Raw genomic sequence first — 13,330 nt, 5'->3', positions numbered from 1 at the left:
ATCTGTCATCCTTGAGGCCTGCAGTGACCATATCTGTTTTCCCTTGTACCCATTTGGGCTCTTTTATGTACCACACTTATAGGCCCTTTGGAACCAAATGATGATTTTCCTTTCAGTTCCCACTATTGGTCTGCTTCTGTACAGCTGCTAGTCTGCTTGAAATGGGAAAAAATTCAAAATCAGCATATGACAAAGATTGTGTTGCCTCTTTTTCTTTTATTCACTATTTGGGCTGGCCCAGGGAAATGCTACTCACAGCAAAATCTTTAACAACATGAATGCTCAATAAACAGCATAAACGTGAAATTATTCAGGCTTTCAAATATTTAACTTTTTTACTGTGCACTAGAGATTGACAGAACTTCCAACAAACCATTGCAGTAAGTGCCACAGAGGTGGCTGTGTAGCCACCCTATTTAGGGCTTTGGGAAGAAGAATAGGACTTTGCATTGCTATAGGCAAATACTGTCGAGTTCTACTATTTTTTAAATCTTAGGCTGATGTGTACATTTAAGAATCAATAAGAAAAGCTGGCAAGTATGTGACTGTTATAACACAAGTTTAGAAGCAGACAAGTCAGCTTTTTTATAACCTCATTATTCCTATATGTTACTCGCCAGTGCTTTAGCACAAATCAGCTTTCCAAAGGATTTTGGAGCTAATGGTTAATCTTTATGAGCAATGCAAAATGCATTATGTCATAACATGCTGACACACAGATCTACATCTGAGCACAGAGGGGGTGTCTTTAACAGACTAAGTCTTCCCAGATGTAAGTTTCCTTTGGAAACCTTTTTTAATGCTTTCATTCTGCCAAAGGCCACAGCGATTTTCATTGCAGCTCTCCTAGCTTATTTCTTAATGCGTTTAACAATGCCCAGAAAGTTAGAAGCAAATATGAATGTCATTATATCCATATGTCTTCGATTTTTTGGTCTTCTCTCTGTTAAACGATGCCATCTACTGTAGAATAACTGAATGGCAATCTTGTAAAAATGCGGAGAAATCTGCTTTATTTGCTTGTTACTGTAAAATTGTGGCAATTGTTTTGACACATTTTGAATTTCCATTATTTTCATTTATATTGTTTACTAAAATATGGAAAGGTGGGTGCTCTCAGTGGGAAAAGCTGGTCACTGAGAAAAACCTCTGCTGGTGTTCCGAAAACAGAATCTTTTCTAGCTAATAGTGTAAAAATATGGGAAAAGTGGCCTTTTTCTGCTGCCCATCCAAGCTGTCCTCTTCATAGTAGGGCAGAAGGATCACATCTCTGAAAATAACAAAACAACAGAACAAATCAATGAAAATGATGTAAGGAGTAAGAAAACAATGGACATATGAAAGTGCAAATCCTTGGATATGAATTTCCTAATGAATAAGGACTTTGCGGTCTTAAACACAGAGTTTAAAAAAAATGTTGTTTTGAAAGGCTAAGGAAATGATACTGAGAGCTGAAAATCTGAATATTACAATTAATTGAACACATCTTTGGGGTATGGAAAAATGTGTACACTATGCATCTTTTTATACATGTATGCAATTCACATAAATGTCCATTACAAGTGCAAGCAGTAATAATATTAAGTTCTTTTAGATCTGTATCATGGTATCTTTACTTAACAATTATATCTAAACTTGCCCTAAAGAAAAATAATTTCTCCCCTTCCTTGTTACATTTATAAATGAAAAGAATCTTTTAACCTGTGGACCTGGGAAGTGCTTAAGTGGAGTGGCAGCTGAGTCACTCTGACATGGATCTCCGCCCATCCGTGCTCTCTAGGGTGTATCCAACCAGCTCCTTTGAGATGGATAACAAGCTCTAACCTCCCTGGTAACTTTGGTGGCTTTCTGCCTCCCACAGCATATGAGGGTTTTTTTCATTTGTAAAAAACATTTCAGCCTTCTTGTTTGTCAGGAAACATTTGCCATTAGTCTTGTGGGCAACTTATTTTTTTTTTTTTCCTAAGTACCCACAGTGAAATCCTGGTTTGTGAAAAGGAGGGAAATGTTTCTTGCAGTCAGCACTTAACTAAGCAGAGAATAAGCTTATTAACCAGGGATCCATGGACATGGTTATGTGGTGCGAGAACTGGGAAACCAAGCAACTTTTTCAGAAATTAACTTGGCAGACTAAGGAAGGATGTCTATATCCTCTTCAAAGGTAGTCATTATTAGGCAGTGTCCTTTGAAGCAGGATCCTCTGATGCCATGACCCTCTGTTGTGTGGGGGAGGAAGAGGTTGTCCTCAAAATGAGCAGTTCTTTTCCATCTCTCTTGTGCAGAATCTGAAGTTTCTTGCGAGACCCAAAAGAGATGGAAAAGGAAAAAGTAAATTTCTAAGTGATAGAGAATGTTTGAGGGGGGTGAATTCTCATATGCCATTGGAATATTTTCGATTTTAGGATTTTCTCTGTTGTCAAAGGAAGGTAAAATACTGGCTCCCAGCCTGATATCAGGCAAAGAAAACATCTGAAAAGGGTTTTTGAAGCTTGATGCATCTTGTTATTGTCCTAATAAAGATAATGTTCAAAATCAAGTCTTAACCATAAGTAGTGTCAGCCCTCTGACAGCCAACATTTTCTGGTTTGCTCAAAGTATAATTGAAGTGTGAAAATAACAGTTGTGCACAGACAGCCTGTAGGAGGGTTGAAATTGGAAAAAAACCCTCCTGTCCCATGCAGTGCCCTGCTCCAAGGTCCCCACTCCAGCTCTCCTCTCAGTCAGTCATGATATTCCCAGTCACCCCTCCAGAGCTCATACAAGGAGGGGATGAATTTCACAGGTGAAATGGAGGAAAAGGTCAGGTTAATATGGACGAGGAAACAGCTGAGTGAGACACTGGGAAGGGAGGAGAGGAAAACCCATCTCAGCTGAGTACATGGCAATAAAATAGGTGAACTCTTCAGGTACAAAATAAAAGAGGATTCATGGAAGATGAAAAGGGAAGTCACATGTTATAGGAAGCATGAAGCTCAGAGGGAGCATGAGAAGAAGGGAAACACATCTAAGTATGTGTGTTGCCAAAGAGCCTGGGGATAGGTGTGGGAACAGGTACCCACAAACACAGAGAGAAAGGAAAACAAAGAATGTAAAGAGAAAAAAGAGACCAGTGTGCTAATGCAGCAGTGGAGGAGAGAAAAAATGGGATCAAAGATGCAGGGGACAGAGGACAGGGGACAGGGAGGTGAGGGATAGAAGGGACTGAATAATCCATAGGGAGGGACTGCACTATAAATTTGGATGCAGTCTTATACTACATAATAATGACTATTACAACAATTTGATGGCATTCAGAAATTTCTGCCTGGAGCCAGTGGTAATTTTAATGTCAGGGCTTTGAATTACATCTTTTGGCAGTTTGGTTTTCTTTTTGAAGGGTGGTGTGTTGTAGGTAAATTATTCTGATATTAAAGCTTTAAGAATGATGTAGGTTCACACATAGCTCTTCCTCCAAAGTTTTGCATTTGTAAACAATTATTTTGAATTAGTTATGGAAAAAATATTACAACATTATTCAAGACATTCACTGATATTTATATGTGTAATCTGAGACTTGTAATAACTTCTATAAAACTAAAAATGAGCTCATAAAACTTTGTAGTGTTATTTTCATATTGGTTTCTTAAATGACTCAGCTTTCTAGTTTATGATTTTTTTCTAAGAAAATACAAAGCCCAAATTTAATGTTTGAAGTTGGTTTTTGTCAATCTCTTCAAATTCATAATATACTACAAGGTTGATTAGTAAAACAGCTGTTGAAAGGAATTCACAAAGCCATGAGTATTACAGACGAACAATATTTTTTCTGAAAATACAGACACTTGTAACATTTGAGCAGGCCAGATGACACAACAATTGCAAACCATTTGGGCAATCAATGTGAACATTCTTTTAGATCTGTCACATACATTTACTTTCAAGAAACACTTTGAAAACCCTTGGTGTTAGCTGATAATGCAGGATGCAGTGACAAGCTGGCCAGATGGCTTCTTCCATGTGTAAGTGCTCACACTGACACATGGGGACCAACATACACTTGTTTGAGAGGTTTGGCACGTTTACATTTTAGCTGCAGCAGAGAATTCAATTGCTAATTAGACAGTAACTCAGTCTGACACTAAAATTACTCCAGACTGAAGATTATCAGAGATTTAATTGGGCTTTGGATCAGCTCCAGGAGGTTTCCATTGATGTCTGTTTTTATATTCAGAGCAGACTCTGCAGTTAATTTAACAGATCCTTTCCAGTGTCTGAAGGGGAGTATTCAGCCTTTTACCTCACGTGCATAAACTGTATGACAGCAGTAAACAAAACAAACTGTCCTACAGTTTTCATGTTATTCATCTTTGATTTGAAAAAAAAAAAAAAACATTTGAAATAACATTAAACACTCTTTTGTCTTTCTTTCCAGTCACAGGATGTACCCATCTTGGGCAGGCTTACGCTGACAGGGATGTTTGGAAACCAGAGCCTTGCCAAATCTGTGTGTGTGACTCAGGGTCTGTTCTCTGTGATGACATTGTCTGTGATGACCAAGAGCTGGACTGTCCCAACCCAGAGATTCCTTTTGGAGAGTGCTGTCCAGTTTGTCCACCCACAACAACACCATCTCCAAGAGTGAGTTTATTCTCAATGTTGCTTCTTTGGTGGTGCTGCCTTCTTGATCCATGTCAACCTCAGTTCATTTTGGTTTAGATGTTCTTAAACACTTTTTAATGCCACTTTCTGGCTTTAGGCAAAATGGATGGGCAAATTTTGGCTAATCAAATTTAAAAACCAGCTTGACCTTACAGAGTTTTACCTTTTTTGCTTAATTCAAAAATATTTCTATGTTTTATCAGAGAATTGGTACCAGCTCTCATAAAACACTTGTTAGACCTTCGGGCCATGCAGCTGAAAGCATTAAGTCTTTCAACTCAGTTTTACACAGACAATAGGCACAGAAGAAGAGTAGAAAGGAACAGAGGGCAGCAATTAGCCATTACATTTTTCATTTTATGGAGAAGCATAGGAATAATGTAAACACCTTATTTGCTGACCACATGCTCAGTCTATGTCCGTGAAACTAATGCCAGCACAGAGTCAAAGAAAACTGGAGAATTTCCACACCATACTGAGAGTCTGCGTTTCTTATCAACTCAATTCTACACCAGCACAGAGTAAATGTCCTTTTACAGACTTACTGCTGACTTAATGCCCTGGAAAGGAAAGGTGGTTCAAACTGCACATCCCTAACTCATCATCATCTTGTTTATAGGCACCAACATTATATAAGCCAGTTGCAGCAACTTAACCTCAGGAAAATCAAGAATGTTGGTACAAGCCAAGTCCCCTGCCTGACCACTTCAGGGAGTGAGCCAGCTGTGCTGAGCTCTAAGGTTATCTGAACATTTCAACCGTGTTTAAGACCCATGAGATTCTGTTAGAGCACAGAGGTTGCCACAGACACATTGCAGATTCCTGTCTAGAGGATAAGAGAGTGAAAAAGATGTGTATATGGAAGAGAGAGAGGATGCATTTCTGCAGCTCTAGAGTATACCTGCCTGAACATGAGATGTCACCTCGTGTTATTTGCACCACACTAGTTCAACTCTATTCCTTCCAGGATTACCTGAGCTGCCTCAGTGAACAGTTTGAGAGGTGTAAATGAGTGGTACATACAAGCACACTGGAGATTTAAGCACAGCTCCCTCTCTCATTGCATCTGGAGATTCATTTTATCAGTTCTGGGGTTCCTGATAATGAAGGACATGTGGAATGCTTCTCCCAGCCTCACTCTTTGATATATGAGCCCACTGAAAGCTGTCCTGTTGACCTCGCATGGTGCAGAGAGAAAAATGCCACCTTGAAAAATCCAAAATAATTTCAGCTGAATATTCTTTGCTACCACCAGCAGCTGAGTATGTAAATTGAAAATCCAGACTGCAACATGTAACTGAATTACTCATTGAAAAATAAGTAAATTGGAACCGTAGATCTGAGCACTCAAAATTAGCTACACACTCACACTTAACATGCTGGACTGAGAAGGATACAAGAAAAATGTCCCTTACAGAGTTCCACAGTGGATTGTGTCTCCATTGCACTCAACAGCACAGCTCCATTGACTTTATTAGGGCCATGGTTTTTTGGCTGAAGGGGAGGTGTAATTCTATGGATGAGCCAAAAAAAAATGCAGACAGACTGACCACAGACCCCATAGCTTTTAAATGTCCCGTAAAAGAATAAATGGAATTCATGTCCTAAAACTATATTCAAATGTTTAAATGTGCTTTGCTCTTGTTTATGTGTGTAATTTTTTTTGTTTTATTTTTATTATCTTATTTAATTACTTTTTTTCTTTTCTAGACTCCTGGAGTAATTACCCGAGGCCCCAAAGGAGACCCTGTGAGTACATCTTTTTTTTTTCCCTCTGAAAGGAAACGAAGAAAACCAGACCAAGTTCCTCTAGTGTTATATATCCTATCCAATCCACTAAGATATCCAGCTTTTATTGGTGTCTGCACTGTCAGAAGGACTGTACTACATAGTTATTTTGAAGTATCCCTTTAAGTTCAACAAAACTCTCAAAAATTTAAACTGGAAGAACACAGAGAGATTGATCCAAATGATGTCACATTTGTTATGTTTTGTTATACTTCTTCCCAGCAGCAAAATAAAAAAATCTATGACTACACTAGCAGTATCAATTTTAGATTCAGGAATTGAGCTGCTTAATATTTCTAACATGTTTGATCAAATACCAATTGCAATAAGGCTCCAGCAACTAAGAATTGTTTCCATGTGTGCAATTGGTGTGCTATGTCTTCCCTGAATGTTTGGTTGTGATCTTGTGTCTAACAGAGCTTCCCCACCACAGTCACACAGGCTCTGTTACAAATGGAAAGATTTGTCCTGCGATGCCCCTGCAGTTGAAGGCAGGTGACAACACCTGTATCTGTTTGTGTCTTTGCAGGGTTCTCCTGGGATTCCAGGCAGAAATGGTCCCCCTGGCCCACCAGGACAGCCAGGGAGTCCTGGAGCTCCCGGGGCTCCTGGGATCTGCCAGTCATGTCCCAGCATAAGTGGAGGTGTAAGTCATTGTTGTGTTCAGCTTCTACATTGTTGTCCATAAACATGCAGAGCAATACTGCAGGCACCTGTCCCTTGCACCTTCACAGGTGCTTTGCTTTCATCTCTCATTTATGCCTTTGAAACACAGAGCTGAGTGGTAGATGGAGTTTTGTTGTTGTTTTTTGGGGGGGTTGTCTATAAAATTTCCCCGAAGGGCAATTAAATCTCTGCCTTATCTTATTTTTTTACCTTTTGGAGCCAGATCTGTTGAAGCACTTGTGTAACTCAGAAAGAGTCCAACTAGAAAAAGCGTGTAGGAGGCAGTATGTCCACTCAATGGTTAGGGAACTCTCATACTTTCCTGTATTTTATGAAATGCATGTTTAATAAAGAAACATTCCCATGAGACTACACTGAAACACAGGTCCTCTGCTTGCAAGGAAGTGCCATGCAAGTCCCATTTGTCATGCTCCCTCTTTACTTCTGGCTCACTGAATCTTGAATTCATTTCTGATTACCAAAGAACTTTATTAGAGCTGGTGAGGCTCAGCAAGAGAACTACATTGTAACTAAAGTTTCTGTGCAGTTGGATTTGTTCTGTAGTGCTTTAAGAGATGGAATTGTCTTCCATGCAATTGGCTGGGCCTGGATTTACAGGATGTTAAAAACTGCACGTTGAAACAATTGCTACTTTTGAATACAGGCCACTGATTATAACTTGCATGTACACTTTCACTCCCAGGTAAGCCAGAAACTGAGGAAAGATGTTTTTATTTAATTCTGAAAGGGATTGCCCCTGCAGGACAGAGCTTTTGGGAGAGGTCCCCATGGATCAGTTAACCAGTCTCAATGGACACCACAGTAATACAGGAAGAGAGCTACTGGCTTTGGGTGGGCAGATGGTGACACAGGAGAGGATAAAAGGCTGAATTAGTCACCCAAAGATGTGCTGTTGAATCCTGACAAGAGAGTTGATATCAGTAGCACAGGAGTCTTGTACCTGGCCAGTGGAGGAGCTGGGTCCACACTGGTTTGGGATATCAGGCAGAACACTGCATATATTCAACCCTTCATGCTCAGCCACCTGTGTGCCATTACTGCATTAATGCCATATCATTTAACTAAGTCTGCTAACATGAAATGAGTCATTCATTAGTCATTCATTAGTCACAGGTAAAAGAAATCAGGAAAATAATAATAAACATTTGCATTCTTTAGTGCAACAGAAAATATTTCATCAACTTCCTTGAGTGACATCTAAGTCCAAAAGAAAAGAGACTGGGAGAAGAAGCTTAAAAGGAATAAAACAAGAATAAAAGGAGAGAGAATGGTAATTTTTTGGTTCAGCTGAGGCCCAGCTGTCAAGATGAAAAATGGATACACCCAGCCTAGGGAGCTAACTTTACCATGACTTCAGAAGGAGGACATTGGCTGTACTTCTGTTTTGGATGATGTAAATATATGGCAGCTGTATGTCAAACAAGTATTACTCAGTAGATACAAATGAGTTATTTCCATAAATTTGCCATGCCAATGTAAGATAAGACTTACTCTATTTGTAGCAATCACAATTTTTCTTCTTTTTTTTCTTTTTTTTTTTCCTTTCTGTTCTTCTCTATTTCTTTTACAGAGTTTTTCTCCACAGTATGACTCCTATGATGTGAAGGCTGGTGGTCCAGGTGTACCCATGTACCCACAGGCCATTGTAAGATGCTATAGCCTTTTTTCTGTCCTTTCTTTTTTTAAAAGAATAAAATTTCTGCTTGTAGATTGTGCCTTGGATGTGTATGTATCCTGATTTTAATTTAATAATGTAAGTTCTCATTTCTTTATTGTCTGCAAGTTGAATGTGATGTAAGGCAGTAGTTGGTCGGCAATATTACTCTAGAAAGTAGCTATAGATCATCTGGATTTTTTGCCTGTTCACTTTCTTTCTTCAATTTCTTACCTTCTTTTTCCTAATCTCTGTCTGTGGTTCACTTTATTATACTATTCAAACATTTATCCTTTCTCCCTTGCATACCTTCCTCATTTATCTGCTTCATATTCTTCCACTAATTGCTTCCCTTCCTTCCACAACCTTTCTACCTTTTCCACTGCCCTCCATCTTCCTTTACACATTCAGCAGCATTCTGTCTTTACTCAGCATGATACTCCATACTTGCTTGCTTTTCCACAATTCAAATTTGCCAGATAAAAAGTGAATAAACCCTCTTATAAACCTTTTTTTTCATCCCAGAAGTCAAAATCTTTTCACTTTTTCTTTTTGCAATAGCCATTTTTTTACCCACAGCTATTCAGATTGTGTACTAAGGATGCTGTATCTGCACAAGCTTTTCACAGGTTTTTTGAGTGACAAAAATCATGGATTGCCTGAAAGAGTTGTGCCTGAGCTATACTTCCCATATAAAATAAATCTGAATGTTGCACCTTATGATTTTCCTTTTAGGCACTGGACTTTAGAGATATTCACTATGAAGTGTTCCTGATTCAGGCAATCTGCTATATAGAGGATGTTGTGAATTGTTATTGTTTGACATTGGCTGCTGTTTCATTAAGCATAATCATTATTTTCTGTCCAATTCTGCATAACAAGGTTTGGGTATCACATGTTGTAACATATCAAGGCACTTCCAAGCAAATGTGTTATTTCTCAGGGTTCATCTTGAGAAGTAAAGTTTACTAATCATGACAGCTGGTTTTCCTGAAATATAGTTCATTATTTTCTCACCTTTATTTTAATCTCTTTATTTCTGCTTCCTCCATTTGCTGATGTGATTACCCATGCATTGGTCTTCTTCAACCATCTGGTTTTGTATTTATCTATTCATTCATTCATATTCAGCTCCTCACAGTTTTGCCCACAGCTTACCATAATCATCTGCATTTTACTACCTATTGTCTTAATAGAGGATGTGCTGAAGCAGGCAGGGTAACCAAGACACTCAGTTAACAACTAAGGCTACTCCTCTCTATATTGGCATTTTTCCTGGAAGTGATCAGTGATTTCTTGTGCTCCGATCCCTGGACTTGACTAAAAAAAAACTCCATCAAACTACTTTATTGGGCACCCTAGAATGTCTTCAGGATTGTCTGTATGCTTTCAGGTCATATGGTCTTTTGCTTTACATCATGGCATATGTGACTGGCAAAGTAACAGCAGCTACAGGCAGACGTGACTAAGATCATTAGGAATAAATAATGTTTATAATTATCATTACATAGGATAAATCCTTTAGTATTTTATAAATTTATCAATTTTCAACTTAAATACTTAGTTTGAATAAGTATCCAAACTGAAATAATTTGAAAGATTTATGAAAAAAATATAGCATAAATATAGTCCATGGGTGGTTACCATGCCTGGTACTTCCTTTATCACACATCTCTCCATTGCTGTCTTCCCATGGCTTTCCACTGCTTGCAGGTGGATTTTGTGCTTTACATCACAGTTTCTCATGACTTTCTCATATAACCTCCTCATGCTGTCTGTGTCTCTTTCCACCAGTGCACATCCTCCATATGGTCATTTGTTCACTGCCTGGATTTGCTGTCAGCAGACACGTGTCATCCCTAACTATTAGTTTATCTCCTCAGTGTGTTGCTTGAAAAAAATAATATCTTGTTTGTTTGTAGCCATGAGCCCAATGGATTGGTTGCTATTGATAAGTTGATGGCTCTAATTCATCTTGAGTCCCTAGTTACTTATACCAAATGAATTGTAACAATTAACAACGAGGGACTGCTTATTATATTTATACATTGAAGGGCACCCCATTTTCCCTGACCCTGACTGCTCTGCCACTTGTTGTATATTTCTTGTCCTAAAAAATAGTAAATATTACAATTACTTACTTTTTTTTGGGACAAAAGACAATCTGTGGACTAATATTAACATAGCATGTTTGTAGTATAGTAGTATACTATACTACATATGCCAGGATAGTATAGCAACACTGTTGATCCTGTATTATGAAAATTAGGTTCATGTAACACCTGTAACAAGTGACCTATTCTGACACAATATGACAATATCCCATGAATGGATAATTAAACTATGGGATATATTGCCAGTACTGCAGCACACAGTGATTCTCATATAATTCACATATGTAACTCTTTAGGCTTTATGAAACAAATGAAGAGTTTAATTTGACAAAAGCTTTTTTTGAAGAACCCAATACAGCAGCAGTAGACCACTGTGCTTTCAAATGTTTTATGTTTTGCAGCATCAAATGCTTTTGTGGTTGTTGTTAGAGGAAGTAGAAATACTGAGGGTTTAGTTAGTCCAGACTAACTTTCTTTCTTATGGCTTAGTACTGTTAAAGTTCAGAAAAGATTTCACTGGTGGAAATGCTTGCCTTACTAGCAGTAACAAAAATATGGCCTTAATTCAGTATACCCTCAAGTCCTGAGAAATCTGTAGTGTTAGGCTAGTAAAGCTCAGTTACATGGCAGAGAAGCTGACACTCATTTATTCTGTTCAACGAATTAGGAGTTCCAGTTATCTACCGTTGCCCTTCAGGCAGCTGACAAACTGAGCTGTGAGCATCCTTCTAGGTGTCTCAAGGAGGGGCATAGTGACTCAAAAAACAAGAATTGCAACTATGAGAATAGCTTGTGGAGTATGTCAGCTAAGCTTGCAAGGAGAAACCCAGTGAAGCCTTTTCTGAAGGGACTGTAGCTACAAGACAGTGTATTTCTTTAGCAATGTGTATACATCATGCTGCCTCTTTTCTACTGCACTTTTTGACTGGCAAAGGTCACTGTGAATTTTTCTCTGTTCTAACATGTAAAAATTTATTTCACAGGTATTGATGACTATTGCAACTGCATTAAGCTTTACAGTTATATACATTAATATAACTACTATCTTTTAATCTACACTATAGAGTGGCTTTCCAGGACCCCCTGGCCCCAGTGGCCCCCCTGGCCCACCTGGTCATGCAGGTCCCCCTGTAAGTAAAATTAATCTTTTCATAATCACCTTATATCATTTATATGAGCCTCTCCTTTTCTCTGTCATAAATATTAAGTATCTTTTCAACCAGTAAATCTAGATATTATGCTGAAGAATTTTATGGATAAATGTCATCCTCTATTGATTGTACCTTCTATGCCTCACCAAGACTCAAGAGCTGAGGGCAATACACTGTGCTTGCTTAAGTCCATGTGTACCCCTGAGCTCTCTGCAAGTCTGTGGGGTCTCGGCCAAGGCAGTTTTAAGATGTGCCACTGCCTGTCACCCTGTTAACAACCCCAAATGTTTACCCATACAAAAAGCTGAACAGGAGGTAAAGGAGGGTGGGAACCCTGATACACATTCAGCGAACACACAACGGGTCTGGTTTTTTGACATCCATCTCCTGTTAGAGGAGCAGTTTTGTTTCTGATTTCACGGAGGCAGGTTCTGCTTGGTTCTGCTAAATTGACCTTTGGTCATTTGTTGACCATTCTGACTACAATTCTCCTTACCATTATGTGATTATAAAGTGTAACAGCACCACGAAATGATGCATGTAATTGCTCACATCTTAACTGGGTTTTTTGCTGCCTTATAGGGCTCTGCTGGATACCAAGGTTCCCCTGGAGAACCAGGACAACCTGGCCCTCCTGTACGTATACATTTTGTATCACTTACATGCTAAAGGCGTGATCTTACAAGCATGAAACAGTGTCATCACTGGAGTGGATTGAAATTTTACAGTTCATCCTGTCTGTTTACTACAATGCATTTCAAATATACAAGTACTTTATGATGACTAATGCATTTTTACTTTGAAAAAGACTTAATATTTTTTATTCTTTTACAGGGTCCTCCAGGCCCCGTTGGAATGATAGGCCCAGTTGGTCCACCTGGGAAAGATGTAAGTTCACTATTATTCACCCATTTATTAATAAATGGGAAGGAAAAAATGTTAATTAAATGGTAAGACAGCAAAGCACATTGCATTTCAGAATTTTTAACATCTCATTATTTCTGCATTTGACAACATGACTGTAAGACACTGGATTTGCCTTACATTAAGTCTAACTATCCATTAAAAAATGTTTTGGTTTTAATAGGCAATTTGATTGATATAATTAAAAAAAAAAGAGAGAAAACATGAGCATAAAAAACACTTTGATCTGGTGCAAAATAAATTAGCAGTTATAAAAAAAATCAGACAATAGTGGTAGTTTCCTGCTCCCCTTAAATCTTCCTTTGAGAGTTCTAACCATTAACAACACGTTTTATATCACACCTGGCAACCCTGAATAGGCATAGTACCAGAAA

At 38.5% G+C, this 13,330-nt stretch overlaps 1 protein-coding gene across 1 annotated transcript in view; it reads left to right on the top strand.

The window, feature by feature from the left end:
• Positions 1-13,330, top strand: part of COL3A1 (collagen type III alpha 1 chain) — a 50,821-nt gene that overhangs the window by 13,447 nt on the left and 24,044 nt on the right. The window contains exons 2-8 of the mRNA XM_051788035.1: positions 4,412-4,617; positions 6,349-6,387; positions 6,956-7,072; positions 8,684-8,758; positions 11,946-12,011; positions 12,615-12,668; positions 12,867-12,920. Coding sequence (XP_051643995.1) covers positions 4,412-4,617; positions 6,349-6,387; positions 6,956-7,072; positions 8,684-8,758; positions 11,946-12,011; positions 12,615-12,668; positions 12,867-12,920 — 611 coding nt within the window. The remainder of the gene's footprint in view (positions 1-4,411; positions 4,618-6,348; positions 6,388-6,955; positions 7,073-8,683; positions 8,759-11,945; positions 12,012-12,614; positions 12,669-12,866; positions 12,921-13,330) is intronic.

Source organism: Manacus candei, unplaced genomic scaffold, assembly GCF_025592945.1.
Source record: "Manacus candei isolate 608988 ecotype Guabito, Panama unplaced genomic scaffold, ASM2559294v1 h1tg000023l, whole genome shotgun sequence".
Classification (NCBI taxonomy): Eukaryota; Metazoa; Chordata; class Aves; order Passeriformes; family Pipridae; genus Manacus; species Manacus candei.
This window is presented reverse-complemented; position numbering and strand designations above follow the sequence as displayed.